Below are 19,900 nucleotides of genomic sequence, written 5' to 3'. Positions count from 1 at the left end.
AAAATAGAATCATTTCTGCTGCAGGTGATAAGGGAAGGATTTATTGAAAAGATAACATTACAGGGGTGCCTGGGTGGCGCAGTCGGTTAAGCTTTTGACTCTTGGTTTCAGCTCAGGTCATGATCTCATGGTTTGTGGGATCAAGTCCCAGGTGGGGCTCTGTGCTGATAGCATGGAACCTGCTTGGGACTCAGTCTCTCCCTCTCTCTCTGCCCCTCCCCCCTCAAAATAAATAAATATTTAAGAAAAGAAGATAACATTATGGTTAAGCCATGAGAGATTTTGACAGTGGAAGTAGGAGGAGAAGCAATTCTAAGGGAAAGAAAAATGACACAAGGATAACTGTGGTCCTAGGAAAGAGCAATGAATGTTTGGAAACTTGCTAGTAATTCATTTTAGTGGATTATAGTATACGTGTAGATGTGAGAGAACCTTTCTTCATTCAACAACTTATCAAGCAGCAACTTCATTCCAGGCACTAATCTGTTATTATGTAATAGATGTGAAAGCTGAGTCACTCACTAGTCCAAGATCATAGAAAGTGGTGGAGCAGGGATTAAAATGCAACCAATCTGACTCCAGATCCACTCTACTGTATGCCATGTCTTGGCAAGTTAAAAAGTTGTTTAAGGAAAAACAAAAACAAAACTGGCACCATCAACAGTTGAATGGTAAAATAAATTGTTGTAAATTCATATAGTGGAAAACCACATAGCAGTGAAAATAAATGTACTATACCTATACAAATCAACAAGGAGTTATCACAAACACTTAACTATTGAGCAGAAAACTGCTAATTAAGAATACATGTGGTATGGTTGCATTTGTATAAGGTCAAAACCAGGCAAAACTATACAATATATTCTATAGAAATACATACAGACATTGCAAAACTAAAATGAAAGGCAAAGGAACAATGAGTACAAAATTTTGGACAGCAGCTTCCTCGAAAGGGGGAGATTGAGATTAGGGAGGGGCTCACAAAGTGCTTCAAGGAACAGGTCACATTAGTTTTTCTTAAACTGGATGCTGTTTGTTTCATTATTTTTCTTTGTACATATAAGTTACACATATTTTCTTTGCATGATACATGTATAAATATAAGGGATTTCACATTACAACAAAAGTACTATGGTGTTCAAAAGAGAAAAGTCAGGAATGGAAATTAATCAAATATGAAGGAAAGGACATTTCAGAATGAGGAATTGGCAGAAGCACAGAGGCAGGCAAAGGGGTGGGGAGCAGTTGTAGCGAAACAGGGGGTAAGTCATTTTTGCAATAACCTATGTTTGTAGGGAGGTAGTGGTGGGAAAAAATTAGACAAAATTTTGGCCAGAATATGGAGATTCTTGGAAGCTGGCATGAAGCATTTATAAACCTCACTCTGTCAACAATGGGGACTTTATCAGTTAGGATTCCTTAATTTTAGGCAACAAGAAACAACTATGGCTAACCCAAGTAAAAAGAAAAAGAGAGGAAACAAAAGAGAGATAGATGGAGAAAGGGAGAGAGAGAAACAGAGAAATAGAGATACAGGCTGAATAGTTTATTGGATAGGTTACACTATCAAGTGACCAGTCCAGGAGACTGGCAGCTCTGGGGATCTCAATGAGATGAACTGATAGACTAGCTCTTTAGAGCAACTCAGTTCCTACTATCTTTTATCCCAGTGTGTCCATCCAAGATTCCAGTTTGTAGGAGAGTATATTAACCTCATGTTTCCACTTCTGTGATCTGGGAGGTTGGGTTCATTGCTTGCAGCTCATTGGAATACAGGCAGCAGAAGTGGGTAGGTAGTTCCCCAAAGGAAGGGACATCCAGTAGATTTAAAAAAAAAAAAAAAAAAAAAAAAAGGGCCCAGTCTGGACTCTTTAGTAAGCTGTGGGGTGATTACTGTGCAAAACCTAGGAATGTCCCTATTCAAACGAATTAATTCTTCAAAATAGACATCTAAACACATACTAATTAAACCTCTAGAATCGTTCACTTCATTCCAGTGAGCTAACATTTTTGTTTTCGGTGACCTTGAGTTTATACGTCTCTACAATTGCTTCTTTCTCAGATAATAATTCCCAGATTGGTACCCTTACTTTTTTTTTTTCTTTTTAATACAAAATAGGATCATACCACACCGATCGGTAATTTCCTATTTTCACTTAACAATATATCCTGGACACCTTCCTTTATCAGTACATATAGGTCCACCTCATTCTTTTTAAATGGTCCACGGAATTACATATAGGTATTCCAAAATTCATTTAATCATTTTCCTATAGATGGACACTGAGAGTGTTTTCATGGTACCCATTACTTTTGAGATGGAACACAGGTGAACCATCCCTTGCGGAAGACTGGCAGAAAATGCTGAAAGAAATATAAGAAAACGATGACAGTGCGAGATAGGAGCCCTGCGAACTAGCAGAACGACCCCAAGCCGCAGCTGTACCCGCTGCGCTGAGGAGTTGATGACCAAGGTTCCCCGCTAAGCAGTTGCCGGGGACAGCGTTGCCAGTAGAGCGACCAGTCCCTGAGGACAACGTAGCCGAACTGTACCTTGGGAACAGTAGTCCCGCTGGGAAGGGCCCAAAGGGCGGGAACTGCACACGCGCAGTAGGAGCTCGGGTCAACAAAGACGGCGGCGTGCGCGCGCGCGCCGGAGAAAGACATGGGTGTGCGTGCGCGTGCGCGGTCACCGCTCGGAGCTACCAGGAGGCTGAGAGGACACCGAGAGGGAGGGGCAGTAGCTACCGACCGCTGGAGGAGGAAAGGGGTTGTGCTCTTGGCCGAGCGCGGAGAAAGGGGCGGAGCCTGCGAGCAGCGCGTGGAGGTGCCGAGCTCCTGGGACCGGCGGGCGCGCGGGCGTCTGTGGCCCTCGCCGTCCCAGTGGCCGCCGCCGTCGCTTGGTCGCCGTCGGTCTGCGGGAGGCGGGTTATGGCGGCGGCGGCAGTGGGAGCTGTGAATGAATTCTCCGGGTGGACGAGGGAAGAAGAAAGGCTCCGGCGGCGGCAGCAGCCCGGTGCCTCCCAGGCCTCCGCCCCCCTGCCTGGCCCCCGCCCGTCCCGCCCCCAGGCCGGCCCCCCCGCCCGAGTCGCCGCATAAGCGAAACCTGTACTACTTCTCCTACCCGCTGTTCATAGGCTTCGCGCTGCTGCGGTTCGTCGCCTTCCACCTGGGGCTCCTCTTCGTGTGGCTCTGCCAGCGCTTCTCCCGCGCCCTCATGGCTGCCAAGAGGAGCTCCCGGGCCGCGCCGGCGCCGGCCTCGGCCTCGCCCCCGGCACCAGTGCCGGGCGGGGAGGCCGAGCGCGTCCGAGCCTTCCACAAACAGGCCTTCGAGTACATCTCCGTTGCCCTGCGCATCGATGAGGACGAGAAAGGTAACTAGGGGGCTGAGGGGAGGGGGGGAGGCGGCGCCAGAAAGAAAGCGGTGGGGTTGCCGAGGGATGGCAACACCTGCGTCCCTTTGCTCTGGGAGTGGGCAGTGCACCCTCGGAATTGATCCACCCCACCAGACGGCTTCACCGCGGTCAGACCCTCGTCCTGTTCTCAGTTAAACCTCCCCCCATTCAGCCACCCTAGCTGTCGACTTTGTTTCAGACACCAGCCTTCCCCTTCACTTCGACATGACCCAAGTCCCTGAGACAGCCGGACGTGCTAGTGACAGTGACAGTTGTCCTAGAGTGACCACACGGATCCTTTCTAGCACTGTAAACAGTGTGTGGCTTCCTCTGAGCCAGGTTTCCAAAAGGTTTTGGTATCGGAGAAGCTGTGCCTTGTTAGAAGCTTTTAATGAAAGCAAAGTACTGTAGTGTCAAAAAAAAAAAAAAGAACAAATGGTGACTTAATTTTGAAAGGAACAGCTGCATCGGATTATAGCTAAATTGGCATTTTGTTTGAAGTTACAGGACAGGCATTTTATCAATAGAATGACTCCCAAGTGCTTTTCTATCAAGTTCTAGTTTAACGTGAAATTTGTGCCTTGTTTGATTTTATGTAAATCAGCATAACAAGGTTGCCTCTAAGTTTCTAAATTGAAATGTTAAATGAACAGGAAAAACTTACATAGCTCGTTTTATAATAAAACTTGAAGCAAAGATGTATATCTTTTTTTTTCCATCTCCCTCTTTCCCACTTTGAATGAAAGCAAAATCTATATCCTTTAGATTTTTTTAAACGTTTTTAAGTGGTTCTGTGCACCAAGCTCTGTACTATTAGGTTTATGTGTATTACCTATTTAATCCTCACAACTACCCTGTGAGTTAAAAGTACTGTTAGTATCAGCATTTTACAGATGAACAAACTGAGTCCCAAAGGATTAAAGCATTTCAAACCTATGCTGATTGCTAATGAAAAAAATTTTTTTATGGAAGATGAGAGCTGAAGTTAGAAGATGTCTTAAAACATTTTGAAAATCCCTCCTTTCATCTCTCCCTCTGGTACGCTGAGATCTTCTTTTTCCTGTAACTACCAAAGAACATTTTTCTATCCCACCTCAATTAGGTGTTCACTTACATTGTCAGTTAGAAAGGAAAAAAAAAAAAACCAATCTGCTGTTCATTTGCAATATTTCACCACTGTCAACTGCAGAAACTGTTCTAGAATTTCAGTTTTGTTGAAACCTATTTCCTTTGGATTTAAGGAAAGGGACAGGCATTCATGGTTTTTGATTGTTAGGACAGTGGAGGTTAAGAGAGTTCTAGGAAGGGACACCTCGCTGGCTCAGTCGGTGGAACACACAGCTCTTGATCTCAGGGTTCTGAGTTTGAGCCCCCCATTGGGTGTAGAGATTGCTTTAAAAAAAATCTTTATTTAAAAAAAAGAGTTATAGGAAGGAGTTCTGTTTAAGAACAAAAATACCATGTGTTTGTGGAAGGAAGTTTTTTGTTAACTGCTTTATGCTGTACCACCACTTAGGAACATCCAAGGATCCTTGGTGAGGGTGAAGAGTACCATCGTCTCTTCCTAGAGAAGCACTGTTTTATTGCACTATCTGGTTACAGTAGGGTCTTCAGAAGTTTACCAGTCTAGGTCAAAAGATGGTTTAGAATAGAGGGAAGATCTTTAAAGGTAGATTCATTGTAGTATTTAGGAAAAGAATGCCAGAAAATATAAGGATATTTTATTTAACACTGAGTGATGGGAGTTAGGAGGGAGGTAGAATAAGAGGAGAGGGCAAGGAAAACCTAGATATGAAAAAAAAAAAAAAAGATCTGAGGCTATTAGATTTAAAGAGAAATCAGTTTCATGTGAGGGATAAGTGACAGAAGTAGAATTTAGACTTTGTGTTTCATACTTATAATTTATCTTAGAGTATCACATGTATGCCTGCATCTATTATAGTTAAATCCTCCCAAAATATTTTTTAAGTATAAATATTTCAGCAATCCATGGACCACATCAGCCTCATTCTACCAATAATGTTTCTATTCAAAGTTTTTTTGCTTTATTTTAGTTTCTAAAAGATGTCGGAATGGGCTTTGGTAACTCTTCAGTTTGAGTTCTGCAACTGATGCCTTATATGCCAAAACTAATTCAAACTGAAACAAATTATTCATTTTCCTTTAAAAATGAGTTAAAGCTAAGTTTATATTGTCATGGTTCTCTTCTATCTCCTATTTTTTCTTTAGAATATTGAAACTTTTTGTACTTGAGCCTTAATCCAGTAGTTGCAAGAGTTCACATTTGAAGCCTATTTATCTCTCAGCTGTCTTTGACAGTATAGAAGAATACGAGAATTTCATTCTCCCTCTTTCCCACTGTGTCAAAATACTGTATATATAAACAAATAGAACCCTTTGAGGCTGCTGGGTGGCTCCGTTGGTTAAGTGTCAGACTCTTGATCTTGGCTCAGGTCTTGGTCTTGGGGTCGTGAGTTCAAGCCCCACACTGGGCTCTGTGCTGGGCATGAGGCCTACTTAAAAAAAAAAAAAGAAAGAAAGAAAGAAAAAGCAAGAAATGAATTGTCTTTAAATCAGTCATCAAAAGTTTCCTAACTCTGGTAAACCATCAAGGGGCTAGTAATGTGATGCACTGCTATTCCCTTAGCAACTTGACTTAGCTTCTAAATGTGCTGAAAGCCACTTTGTTTCTGCAGGTGAAGTGCGCTATTTCAGACTGTAGTGGTGTTAATTAATTGAAACATTTGATGCCTTGAAGTAATAAAGGCCAAATTAAATCTTATTTTAATAAAGTAGTGTATACATGTGGTTTATATAGTGACTGCTTATTTTGTATTTTATTCTTTTGGCATACTCAGCTTTGATACTGAATTTTCATAAATGCCTAAGTTTGTATGAAGCCACTCTATTTTTTTTTATTAAAAAAATTTTTTTTAACATTTATTTATTTTTGAGACAAAGAGAGACAGAGCATGAACGGGGGAGGGGCAGACAGAGAGGGAGACACAGAATCGGAAGCAGGCTCCAGGCTCCGAGCCATCAGCCCAGAGCCTGACGCGGGGCTCGAACTCACGGACCGCGAGATCGTGACCTGAGCTGAAGTCGGACGCTTAACCGACTGAGCCACCCAGGCGCCCCGAAGCCACACTATTTTAAACAGAGAAGAATAACACAGCAAATTCTGTTTACCTAATGTAAGGATAGTTGAGTTCTATTCATTAAAGCAAGAATTTATTGGATACTAATTCATTTGCATAGCTCTGCATTCTTGATGCTACTTAAGAAAAACTCACTTCCTCTCCAGTGAGATAAGACGGCATTTGCTATGTGATTAATAAAAGATGTGTGTGTTTTCATGCATTTTATATATCTCTCATTTTTGTCAAGGAGTTAAATAATTTGTGGATATATTTTTAATTGTTGAACATCTTTGGAAAACTGATAACCTTTTATATTCATCATGTGTATGGAGAAACAAATTTAAAGAGTGAACTCACATTAGCAGAACCAGGAACAGAGTTTAGGTGAAGTTAAGAATATTGTACTTTCTGCTTTATACTAGGCAGGTTTTCTATTGTGTAATGCTTGCACTAGACCCTTTGGAATACTTGGGGGAAAGGAGGAGGTTGTCATAGTGGGTCTTTGGATTAACCGGAACATGACCTAACATGTTTGGCATGACTCCTGCAAGTAGTGGTGCAGGTTTTGTAGGTGTGGTTTGATTACCTGGAGTGTGTAGAACTTGACAGTAAGGGCCCAGTATGTTGTATGAAAGAGAGAGAGTTGGTTTCTCAGGATATTGTAGGGCTGAAGAACCTGGCATCAAGGACAGAAATTGTCTAATAGAATCTTTTTATATTTATTCCCAGTTTATATTTAAAACAGAATTTTGAAACATTGTCGTGTAATTGTGTAATTCCCTATAATTCATCCTTACGCTGTTTAAAACACGCACAAAATACTTGCCTATCTATATTTTCAGAAGGTAAAGATAGAGAATAGAGAAAATAAATGTCAGATTTGGTATGCTTTCTTTTACCCTTAAAACCTGCTAGTCACCATGTTGAAAAGACTGATTTCAGACAATTTTCTTGGGCCTGATGATTATGCTCTGAAGTTTCTATGATTAGAACAAGGAAATAATTATTCTGATGGATGGACATTCACATAATATCACCCTTTTCCAAAAGAATAACATCATCTTTTATTAAATACACAATAAACATTTCACATTTCTCTTCAAGAATAGTTAGTGGCATTTGCACTAAAAAGACAAAAAGGCAGCCACTGTTAGGAACTGTATCCCTTGCTGTGTTTTTAGATCTTTTTTATTGCAGTTTATATTTTTCCTAATGTAGAATGTAGTTAAACCCTATAAAACTCACCTGGTAACTGGATTCCTAAGAATCTATCCAGATGAGTCATCTAGATGATAGTTGAGGAATAGTCAGTAAATGGATATTAAATTATTAAATTATTAAAATTATTAAATTATTGACAAAGGATCTTCCCTAACCTTTCCTACCTCTTTTTTCTACTATCATATTCCCCGTGCTCCATCCAATCCAGTAGTTGGCCTTTTGACTTCTAGCAAAGTATGGATTCTCTATTTTTCTAATGGTTTCCTCTTTTTTTGACTTACAATTCTCCTTGACCTATATAATACCCGTGAAATTATTAATGTGCTAATGTAGCCTATTTTTTCTCTTTGTGGATTAACTGCTCATGCTAGATATCCTATAGAATAAAACTTTGAGCAGACTCACATGTCAGCAGTTGTTCTTTCTGGTCAATGAAGAAAGAAAAATAGCAAAATCTATGATTATCTTGGAGACTTGTTTTACAGCTAACTAGGTAGAGCATAGACATTCTAAACTTATTCGTGTATCTTTTCAGTTCTTCTACAGATACTTTATGCTACAATAGAGAGGAAGAGAAGTAACTGTTGTTTTTAAGTGGGTTTTGTCAATGTCTTTCAGTCAACCATCACTAGGAACACACACCTGTAATTGAACAGGTGCAATTTATCATTGAAGCAGGGAGAACGTGCGCTGTGGAAACCATGGCATCCTAGGGAAAGGGTGTTGGAAATAACTTACTCTAGGATTTGGGCTTGTATTGGGTGATTTTGAGGAGGATTTTAAGGAAGTAGAGTTTTACTCTGGATTGGATGATATGAGGAGGTGAAGATATTCTATGATTAAGTGTGATTAAATGTGATTTAGGAAGAGGGAAGAATAGAATAAGGCTAAAGCTGTTACTGGTTGAGAAGCACTCATTAGGCTGAAAAGGGGGGTGTTTGGTATTTCATGGCTTGGACAGTGTTCATGTTTTGTCTGTGTCTTGTGTTTGTCTTGATCCATCACCATCATAGAGTAGCCTTATCTGATGCTAATGTTGTATGAAATTGTTTATGTTCAAAAGAACACCAGACCTAGGTGTAGTGCCAGATCAACTCTTAGTTACACCAGACCCTAGCTGATACTAATAGTACTAGGCCAGCTCCTGGGTGTTAGGGACTGCTTTCCTCTTCCTTAGCTTTGAGGGTCTAATTTTACCCTTAATTGCAGCGCCTAATATCCAAAATGGCATTTGAATTCTGACTATTTAAGATCTTGGGCAAGTTCCTTACTATACTGAGACCATGTTTGGAAAATACTTAGTGCTTGCACCTAGTAGGTCCTCAGAAAATGAGACTACTGTTTTTAATTTCAACAATCCTCTTAAATTATAACTCCTAGAGGTTATGTTAGAACATTGTTTTAAACCTTCATACCTAGTTCCTGTTACCATTTTTAGGACACAAGTGCAGTGTAAATTACATTTGGGAAAGAAAGAGAATTATCTAAAGAGTGATATAAAAATCTTTTTGCTAATTGTGACCCTTAGTTCAGAAAAAAAGTTGGAAGTCTCCGCCTAAGCTCACTTAGTGTCTTAGCTTCTTATTATAAAAGAGATAAAATTAATGTTTTTGTACTTTCTTTAAAATTTTGGTAAAGTTTATTTTGAGAGAGAGCGAGAGCATGGGCACATGCACGTGAGCAGAGAAGGGGTAGAGAGAGAGGGAGAGAGAGACAATCCCAAGCACGCAAGCAGGCTCCACACTGTTAGTGTAGAGCCCGATTCAGGGCTCCAACTCATGAACCATGAGAACATGACCTGAGCTGAAGTCAAGAGTCCGACACTTAACAGACTGAGCCACCCCGGCGCCCCAATCTTTCTGTATTCATATATGAATGTAATGCAAGCTTTTTGTGGAGAATTTGGAAAATAGAGAAAATGCACTGAAAAAAATTAAATTTACCCACTACCCATAGTAAATACAAAAGACTTTTAAAAAGATAAACTAATTGGCATTCTTAAGGTTTAAAGAAAATGTCCAAAACCAAAATGATTTCTTTACATGGGATTCAAAACTTTTTAATTCAAAACATGGGAATTAAATGGGAAAATAAGTTAAAAAATATTTTTTAATGTTTATTTTATTTTTGAGAGAGAGAAAGACAGAACATGAGTCAGGGAGGGACAGAAAGAGAGGGGGACACAAAATCTGAAGGAGGCTCCAGGTTCTGAGTTGTCAGCACAGAGCCCGATCAGGGGCTCAAACCCACAAACAATGAGATCATGACCTGAGCCGAAGTTGGACCCTCAACCGACTGAGCTACCCAGGCGCCCTGGAAAATAAGTTTTTACTTTAGAAATAAACCTTGAAGTTAGAAAGTGAATGCAAGTGTGACTTTTTTGCTGAATTAAAACACAGTAGAAAGTGTCCTTTTCAGGGGCGCCTGGGTGGCTCAGTTGGTTGAGCGTCCAACTTCAACTCAGGTCATGATCTTGTGGTTCATGAGTTTGAGCCCCACATTGGGCTCTGTGCTGACAGCTTAGAGCATGGAGCCCGATTCGAATTCTGTGTCCCCTCTCTCGCCACTCCTCCCCTACTCGTGTGTATGCACGTGCTCTCTCTCTTTCAAAAAATGAATAAACATTAAAAAAATTTTTTAAAATTAAGTGTCCTTTCCAGTGATAGTGACCTATGAGAGAATTAATCTGGGGGCTATTTGCTGATGCTTCATGGTCCCTGTGGTTTCTTAGTATTTAGCACACAATAAACTCTATTGTAGGATTTTTAAAGATACTTGTTACTCTGTCAATTGTGACACTTGCAAGTTGCTAGCAGAAAATTGTGTAGGAAAATGAATATATTTGTTCCCTGGAATTTTTTGTAGGCGTATACTAAGGACTAAACAAGTAAAAAGCAGTGGCTTTATATAACTTAAATGAGGAAAACTCAAGAACGTACAACTGTGCATGCAGTTCAGAAGTAGAAGGATTTAGTCAACCAACAAATGTACTAAGTGTAATAAAAATAGTAAAAGTAATGTTTACATGCTTCTTTATTATTTAAAGTATTGTCTGTCACATATCCTATTTCATTTGATTTTTGACATAACTCGGTTAGGTAAAAAAATGTCATCTTGCTTTTAGGTCAGGAGACTAAAGCTCAGAGAGATTGACTGACTTTCCCAAAGTCATACTGCTATTAAATGATGACCAATGGGGTGCCTGAGTGGCTCAGTCAGTTGAGCGTCCGACTTCGGCTCAGGTCATGATCTCACGGCTCGTGAGTTCGAGCCCTGCGTCGGGCTCTATGCTGACAGCTTAGAGTATGGAGCCTGCTTTGGATCCTGTGTCTCCCTCTCTCTCTACCCCTTCCCCATTCATGCTGTCTCTCTTTCTCTCAAAAATAAACATGTAAAAAAATTTTTTTAAATGATGAGCGAGGACTTATGTCCCCATCTTCTTACTTACTACAAACACATATCCTCTCTCTCTACCTCAAACTACTCTTGTTTTGACCCTCCCTCTGGCAGTGTGGGTACTACTACTATATGAATGAAAAAGATGAAGTAGATAATTCATAACTTAGTCCACTATATTTACCTCTATTTATTTATATTTTTTAAATTAAAATTGTTTATTTTGAGAGAGCGAGCACAAGTGGGGAAGAGTCAGAGAGAGAATCCCAAGGATGCTCCATGCCATTATGCAGAGCCCAGCATGGGGCTCAATCTCACAGATCATGAGATTGTGACCTGAGCAGAAATCAAGAGTCAGCCCCTTAACTGATTGAGCCACCCAGGTACCCCTAGACTTACGTCAATTTAAAGACGGATGTTGTTAGTATTTCTGTTGCTTGTACAGTAGCACATACTCAAAAATTAAAATAATGAACAAATATAGGGAGTGAAAATCCTCTGTAATCTTAGCCTTGGGAAGATGATTGCTAATAAGTTATCTGATTTTACTTATATAAATGTAAGTATTCATTAGAGGAAACAAATGTTATAATAAACTGATCTGTACCTTTTTAATGTATTGGGACTCTCTTTGCATATCAATATATCTGATCTTCTCCTGTTCTTTAGTTTTTAAGTAAACTTTGATTAACTTATATATAAAGTGCACAATTACTTTATTGCTTAATGAATTTTCAAAGTGAACATAGCAGTCTGAAACCCCACCAGGTTAAGAAATAGAATATTACTGGTGCACCTGGGCAGCTCAGTCAGTTGAGTGTCTGACTTCAGTGCAGGTCATGATCTCGTGATTCATGGGTTCTAGCCCCATGTGGGGCTCTGTGCTGACAGCTCAGCTCAGAGCCTGGAGCCTGCTTCGGATTCTGTGTCTCCTTTCTCTCTCTCTCTCTCTCTCTCTCTCTCTCTCTCTGCCCCTCTTCCACTTGCCCTGTCTCTCTCTCTCAAAAATAAATAAAAACATTAAAAAAAATAGAATATTACTTCAAAAAGCCTGCCTTTGTCATGCTTTCTTCCATCTTCCACGTGCTCCTTTTCCCCATCTTTTGTGAAGGTATCTACAAATCCTAACTCTAACACTATAGGTCAGTTTTTCCCCATCTTGAGCTTTACAGTGAAATCAATAAATGCTTGTCAATTATTCTGTGATGTTGCACATGGCAGTAGTTTTGTTCATTTTCATTGCTGTATACCAAGGGATAGCAAATTGCTTATAATGGGCCATTTAGTAATTTTTTTTAAGTTTATTCATTTTGAGAGAATGTGCACGTGCAGGGGGTGGGGTGGGGGGAGAGTCAGAGAGAGAGGGTGAGAGAGAGAATCCTAAGCAGGCTCTGTGCTAATGCTGGGCTCAATCTAATGAACCATGAGATCATGACCTGAGCTGAAATCAGGAGTCAGACATTTAACCAACTGAGGCACCCAGGTGCCCCAGTAATTTTTTTATTGTGGTAAAGCATAGATAACATAGAATTTGCTGTTTTAATCATTTTAAGTATACAATTCAGTGGCATTAAATACATTCCCAGTGTTGTGCAACCATCACTATTATCCATTTCTAGAACTTTTTTTTTTAATTTTTTTTTTTTTTAACGTTTATTTATTTTTGACACAGAGAGAGACAGAGCATGAACGGGGGAGGGTCAGAGAGAGGGAGACACAGAATTGAAACACAGAATTGAAACAGTGCTGACAGCTCAGAGCCCGATGCGGGGCTCGAACTCAGACCGCGAGATCATGACCTGAGCCGAAGTCGGCCGCTTAACCGACTGAGCCACCCAGGCGCCCCAATTTCTAGAACTTTTTATCAATCCAGACAGAAACTCTGTACCTATTAAATAATAACTCTCCACCTATATTCCCTTCTCCATTCTCCCCTTTCTTCCGTCCCTGGTAATTTCTGTTCTACTTTCTGTTTGTATGAATTTGCCTATTCCAGGTACCTTATGTAAATGGAATCATACGGTATTTTTTGTGTGTCTGACTTGCCTCACTTAACATAATGTTTTCAGGGTTCATCAGCCATGTTGTAGTATGTATCAGATTTCATTCCTTTTTTTAAATTAATTTATTTATTTTAGAGAGCGAGAGCAAGCAGGGCAGGGGCAGAGAGAGTGAAAGCGAGAGCATGAGAGAGAGAGAGAGAGAGAGAGAGAGAGAGAGAGAGAATCCCAAGCAGGCTCCCCATTGCCAGTGCAGAACACTTCGGGTGTTCTGCCACGAACCATTACATCATGACATGAGCTGAAATCAAGAGTTGGACTCTTAACCGACTGAGTCACCCAGGCATCCCAGATTTCATTCCTTTTAAAGGCTGCCTAATATTCCATTATACACACACACACACACACACACACACACACACACACACACCACATTTTGTTTCACTATTTGTCTTTTGATGGACATTTGGGTTGTTTCCATCTATTGTGAATAATGCTACTATGGACATGAATATACAGGTATCTGTTTGCTTCCCTGCTTTCGGTATTTTTGAGTATCTGCGTAGGAGTAGAATTGCTGGATCATATGGTAATTCTGTGTTTAATTTTTTGAGGGACTTTTCCACATCAGTTGTACCATTTGTATGTTGCTACTACCAGTGGGCAAGGGTTTCTAATTTCTCCACATTGGTTAGTTCTAGGGTTTTTTAAATAATAGTCTTCCTAATGGATGTGAAACAATGCCTCATCATGGTTTTGATTTGCATTCCCTAATTTATGATGTTGAACATTTTTTCATTTGCTTATTGGTTATTTCTATATCTACTTTGAAAATGTCTTTTTATGTCCTTTGTCAGTTTTTATGTTGCGTTTGATTTTTTGTTGTTGAATTTAGTAAATATTTAGTAAATATTTTAAGTTGTCACAGCTACTCAAAATTCTCATGTAGTAGGTGTGATCCAGTAAAGTTTTATGTACTAAAACAGGTAGTTGACAATATTTGACCTTTGGGTCACTGCCATAGATTATGTAGTTTGCTTGTAGTTAAAATTATTAGCTAATAATTTCAACTACAACAGTGAATGCAAGTTTCTGCCACCCCACTCTTCTCTTGACTTGGTACAGTTTGGTTGGTTGAGTTTGAGTATTACTTGGGTTTATAGAGTTAAGAACAATGTATAAAGGAAACTAAGAACTGTATTGAGGGCCTTTTCTGTGCTAGAGACCATTGGAAGCTTTGGTTTTTCTGCCACAGTTTAGTCAAAAGGGTGATCAGTGGACGGTAAGGGCTGTAGTTTCCCTTACTTTCAGGGTAAAGGTAGTGAAGTGATTTAAGTATGGTTTCTAGCCATTGTGCAGGCTGGTCTAGTTCTTAACTCTTCAGTAATGCAGGGTCCCAACCAAAATCTTGGAAGCTTTGCCACTATTTTTTCTGGACATGTCCTGGAATTTGCATTTTGTCAATTTAGTTCTATGAGTCTGCTGAAAGCTCTGCTTAGTTTCTTGGCCACTTTTGCTTTCAGAATTGGCAGTTGCTTCAAGTAGAAAGTAGACCCACCTCTGTTGGCTTTTTTCCTTTCTATATTTTAGTAATTTTTGTAATTTTAGTAATTCATGCTAATGAATATGAAATGGTACCTTTACAAATTTTGGTACTTTTCACTGTTTTGAAAACTCATTGATCCCTTTAAACAGATGTTTTAAAAATATTTTTCTAATTTTTGTATTTTAATCTTGTAATGAAGATTGTAGTTCAGGTGTAATATTCTAAGCCACAATGAATATACTTCTACATAAATGTTAAGAGTATTGCACTTTTTAAGAGTCAGATTTATTGAGGTATAATTTACATACAGTAAAATTGAACCCTTTTAAGAGTGTGTAGTTAAGTGAGTATTTACAAAGAGTTGGGTAACCATAACAACAACATATACTGAATGTTTTATCATTCCAAAAGCTACTTTGTGCCCCTTTGTAATCAGTCCCCTTGCCTTTCGATTAGCCCCTGGTAGTCACAGATCTGATCTGTCCCTATAGTTTTGTCTTCACTGAGTGTCATTTAAATGGATTCATACAGTCTGTAGCCTTTTGTGTCTAGCTTCTTTCGTTTAGCATGTTTTTGAGATTCATCCACATTCCTACATTTACCAGTAGTTTGTTCCTTTTTACTGCTGGATAATATTCTACATATGGATGTACCACATTTTGTTAATCCATTCACTAAATGATGGACATCTAGATTGTTTCCAGTTTTTAGCTCTTATGAATAAAGCTGTTATAAACATTCATGTACTGGTCTTTAATGTTTTCATTTCATTTCTTTGGGTAAATACAAAGAAGAAGGGATTGCTGGGTCGTGTGGTAAACATGTGTACGTTAATATCATAAGCTATCAGACTTTCTCCCAAAATGGCTGTACTTTGTATTCACCCTTCCAAGTATATTGAGGTCCATTTTTATTTTGTCTTATAATTTTAAGTGCTTTAAAAAATTTTGGGGGGGGTATAGTTGACGTATTGGAATTGTTTTCCATTCTAAATTAGGTACTTAGTGGGATCTTGTGATTTTAATTTGTAGTTACCTAAAAGCTAATAATGTTGAACATCTTTTCTCGCACTTCTTTGCGAGTTATGTCTGTCTTTGATAAAGTATACATTATTTGATCTTTTGCCCACTATATTTTAATGAGGATAATTTTTTTTTATCATTGTATTGTAAGAGTTCTTTATGTATTCTGGTTACATGTCTTTTTTTAGACATAGTGGTTTGCAAATATTTTCTCCCATTCAGTCTGGGGCTTGTGTTTTCATTGTCTAACTCTGTCTTTTAAGGAGCAGGAGCTTTTAATTTTTTTTTTTTTTTTTTTAAGTAGGCTTCGTGCTCCACACAGAGTCCAGCATAGGACTTGAACTCACAACCGTGAGATCAAGGCCTGAGCTGAGATAAAGAGTTGGACGCTTAACTGACTGAGCCACCCTGGTGCCCCAGCTTTTAATTTTAATGCAATCTAGTTTATCAAGTTTTTTTCTCTTAAGGTTTGTGATTTTTATCTTCTAAATCTCTGCCTAAGCCACAATCACAAAGAATTTTGTCTGTTTTCTTCTATCAATTAAGTAGTTTTAGGTTTTACATTTAGGTCTGTGATCCATTTTAAGTTAATTTTTTCTATGTTGTATGAAGGTTTCTTTATATGGAGGGCTGTTATTCTAGCATCATTTTTTGAATAGGCTGTTCTTTCTTCATTGACTTACCTTGTCATCTTTGTCAAAGTCAATCCATGTTATGCGTGTGGGTCTATTTCTGGACTTTTTCTTCTGTTCTACTGACCTATATATCTATCCTTTCTCCAGTAGTCTTGTACTTATAAGTCTTGTAATAATTATTTATGCATTTTCTACTATCATACTGACTTAGAGATTCAATTAATACAGCAAATCAACTACCTCTTATCAAAAAATGTTAGGTAATTGAGTATTGAGCACGTGAGTTTATCTGTAATCAGTCATTTCATTTGCAGATAGTAATTTACTCAGCCTCCTTAAAACATTTATTTGGATGTTGCCAGTGGTAAGTGTCATACACTGCTATTAGGAGTGGAAATTGGTGCAAGCACTCTCAAAAAGTAGTTTGTTGATTTCTGGTGGATGGAAATGAACTGAACTATGACTCATTAATTCTACCCCTTAAACATACCCTAGAGAAATTGGCACATATACGTACAAGGACAGGTACAAGCATGTTTATTGCAGCATTATTTGAAATACTGAGACACTGGAAATAACCTAAATATATTTTAATAGAAAAATAGTCGAATAAATTATAGGATGATAAAGGATACTATATTGAGAGGCACCTGGGTGGCTGTCGGTTGAGCATCTGACTTCAGCTCAGGTCATGATCTCACAGCTTGTGAGTTTGAGCCCCACTTCGGGCTCTGTGCTGACAGCTCAGAGCCTGGAGCCTGCTTCGGATTCTGTGTCCCTCTCTCACTCTGACCCTCCCCCTGCTTAGGCTCTGTCTCTGTCTCTCTCTCTCAAGAATAAATAAACATTAAAAAAAAATTTTTTTAAAGAATACTATATAGAAGTCAAAATGAATGAAGTAGATCTCTATATGGCAACATAGAACTCAAAAGCGATGTAAAATTTTTAAATGGTACAAATAAAATAGGTACAATAGAAAAACATGTACTAGAAAGATACTCACTGAATATATTATAGTGGTTTCTAGAAAGGAAAGGAGCTTGGAAATGGGAAGAGGCACAAAAAAGGAACTTCTTTTGTATCTATTATTGTAATTTATGAAAAAAAATGTTTAAGCAAATGTGACATTGTTATCATTTCCCACCACTCAGAATGCAAATGCTATTTTACTGTTTTCTATAATTTCCCTCCCTCTTTTTCAAATTAAAAAACCAAAAGTACATGTAAATAGGTTTTTTTATTAAAAAAAATAGGAAGGTCAGCATCCAAATAATTTGAATTGGATGGTAAGAAATTTGAATTGAATTGGTAGGTAAGAAATTATTTTTTTTAAGTTTATTTTGAGAGTGAGTGGGGAGGGGCACAGAGAGAGGGAGAAAGAGAAAATTTCCAAGCAGTTCCATGCTGTCAGCATGGAGACCCATGTGGGGCTCGAACTTAAGAACGATGAGATCATGACCTTAGCCTAAACCAAGAGTTGGATGCTTAACCGACTGAGCCACCCACCCTTATAACAAATGCTTAATAATTTCTTCATGTGTCATTATTCTGGCCTAGAAGCTGTGTGAAATACTAGTGGCACTACAATTAGTAAGAAATTACCCCATCCCAGGGGCTGAATCTAGTTAGTGATTTATTTGGGGGATGATGGAAGGAGTAGGTGGTACACATTCATAAGGGGACAGCATTACTTAGTTGTGTGTGGTGCTTCTGGTAAGACTACTTCATTTTTGTTAATCAAGGGAGTCATGATATTTTACTGGCTTTGAAATTTCAGATAATATTAAGGAATGACATGGGAACTGTTGTTTGATTAAATGGGGACGTAAGTTGGGAAAAAAAGAAAAACTTAGTTCTGATAGATGATTTCCACCTTTACTGTATCTCTGTGCCACTTTTCAGATTCTAAAGACTAAGAAATTAATTTTCAAAAACAATGAGATTTGCATGTGGTTGTTACCACTTTACATACATACACTTTATAGAAATATTCTACATACAAATTGATACATACTGATTATGCTGAATTTTTAGGTCTTTTTTAGGCTTAACTTGGATCAAGAATTAATGTTGTAAACCAGTCATTTGTTTGAAAGAAAATAGACATTTACTAAATGCCACACTTGTAATCTCATGTATCAGTTCTCATAATGCAATCATTTTTATTTTTATTTATTTATTTTTTTTTTAATTTAACGTTTTATTTATTTTTGAGACAGAGAGACACAGAGCATGAACGGGGGAGGGGCAGAGAGAGAGGGAGACACAGAATCGGAAACAGGCTCCAGGCTCCGAGCCATCAGCCCAGAGCCCGACGCGGGGCTCGAACTCACGGACCGCGAGATCGTGACCTGGCTGAAGTCGGACGCTTAACCGACTGCGCCACCCAGGCGCCCCTGCAATCATTTTTAAAATAAAAGCTAACTCCAAAAAGGAGGCACCCAACAATGAACAAATTACATCCGATTTGAATACAATTGGGTTGATTAAATAGTGCTTTTTTCCCCCATTATTGAAATCAGGTTTATGTTTTCTAACTGTATGTATTTTCAATACCATTATTTAAAATAAATTCTCCCTAATTAAAATTTCTTTCCATAGTACAGTATTCAGTGGTTACAAGCATCAATACCATGAGATGATAAACAAAGGACTCAACCCTAAAATTTTGAGAAATATTGATGTCTATACCTCCCCTTTGGGAAATGTATACACATTAGGATGCTAAAGGTACCAAGAGGTTGTATAGTAATATTCCTCAGATTTATTTGATCACAGTCCTCTTTTTCATATATCATCTAATAACAGCATGATTTGGGAAATGTTTAGTATATTCTAGTATGTAATGCCTAGTATATATACAAATAATTATTTCTGTTTTAAAGCAGGACAAAAGGAGCAAGCTGTGGAATGGTATAAGAAAGGTATTGAAGAACTAGAAAAAGGAATAGCTGTCATAGTTACAGGACAAGGTAAGATTTTATTTACATTTGTTTGGTAGCCATCCCAAATAATATTCATGTGATTGCCCTGATTTCAGATCCAGCTACTTACTGAAAGTATTTGACAGATTTTTAAGTGTTATTATTAATGTGTATAAACTTACAGTTAATGCTTTATTACCTGTGTTCAAACTTGATTACCTATAGCATTCTGACAAAAACCAGGATATTACTTGTGTCCTCCTTGGACCCACTGTTGGAGATGTTTTAGCCTCATTTTTAGCTCTGTTTTGAAACTGGTCCTTCCCTCATTGTCAAGGCAGAAAGGAATGGTTTAATCAGACTCCCTTTTGTGTTTAAGGGTAATGCTTGACTGCATGTTAGAATATGAGCTGTAAATGTCTTACTTTGATGTACACTTGACATTTTAAAACCAAAGCAATTATTTTTCATCTTTACTTTCCTATCACCTAAAATTAAAAATTAGAGTCTAATATTATCTTTATATAGGCAGCATTTATTTTACACTGTGCTGTGTGCCCAGGCATCAGTGTGTGTGCTTCATGTGTGTTATCTCTTAATTTTCACCACAACCCCACACTC

The 19,900-nt window shown here is 38.5% G+C and overlaps 1 protein-coding gene across 2 annotated transcripts in view; it reads left to right on the top strand.

Moving 5' to 3' along the window:
• The first annotated feature begins 2,722 nt into the window (after window positions 1–2,722).
• Window positions 2,723–19,900, top strand: part of SPAST (spastin) — a 51,193-nt gene continuing 34,015 nt past the window's right edge. The window contains exons 1-2 of one of the 2 annotated variants that reach the window (XM_042933299.1): window positions 2,723–3,374; window positions 19,244–19,327. In XM_042933299.1, coding sequence (XP_042789233.1) covers window positions 2,960–3,374; window positions 19,244–19,327 — 499 coding nt within the window. In that variant the 5' untranslated portion in view covers window positions 2,723–2,959. Of the gene's footprint in view, window positions 3,375–19,240; window positions 19,328–19,900 lie in introns of both variants that reach the window. The other variant, XM_042933298.1, reaches the window with a different exon arrangement.

This window comes from Panthera leo, chromosome A3, assembly GCF_018350215.1.
Source record: "Panthera leo isolate Ple1 chromosome A3, P.leo_Ple1_pat1.1, whole genome shotgun sequence".
Taxonomy (NCBI): domain Eukaryota; kingdom Metazoa; phylum Chordata; class Mammalia; order Carnivora; family Felidae; genus Panthera; species Panthera leo.
This window is presented reverse-complemented; position numbering and strand designations above follow the sequence as displayed.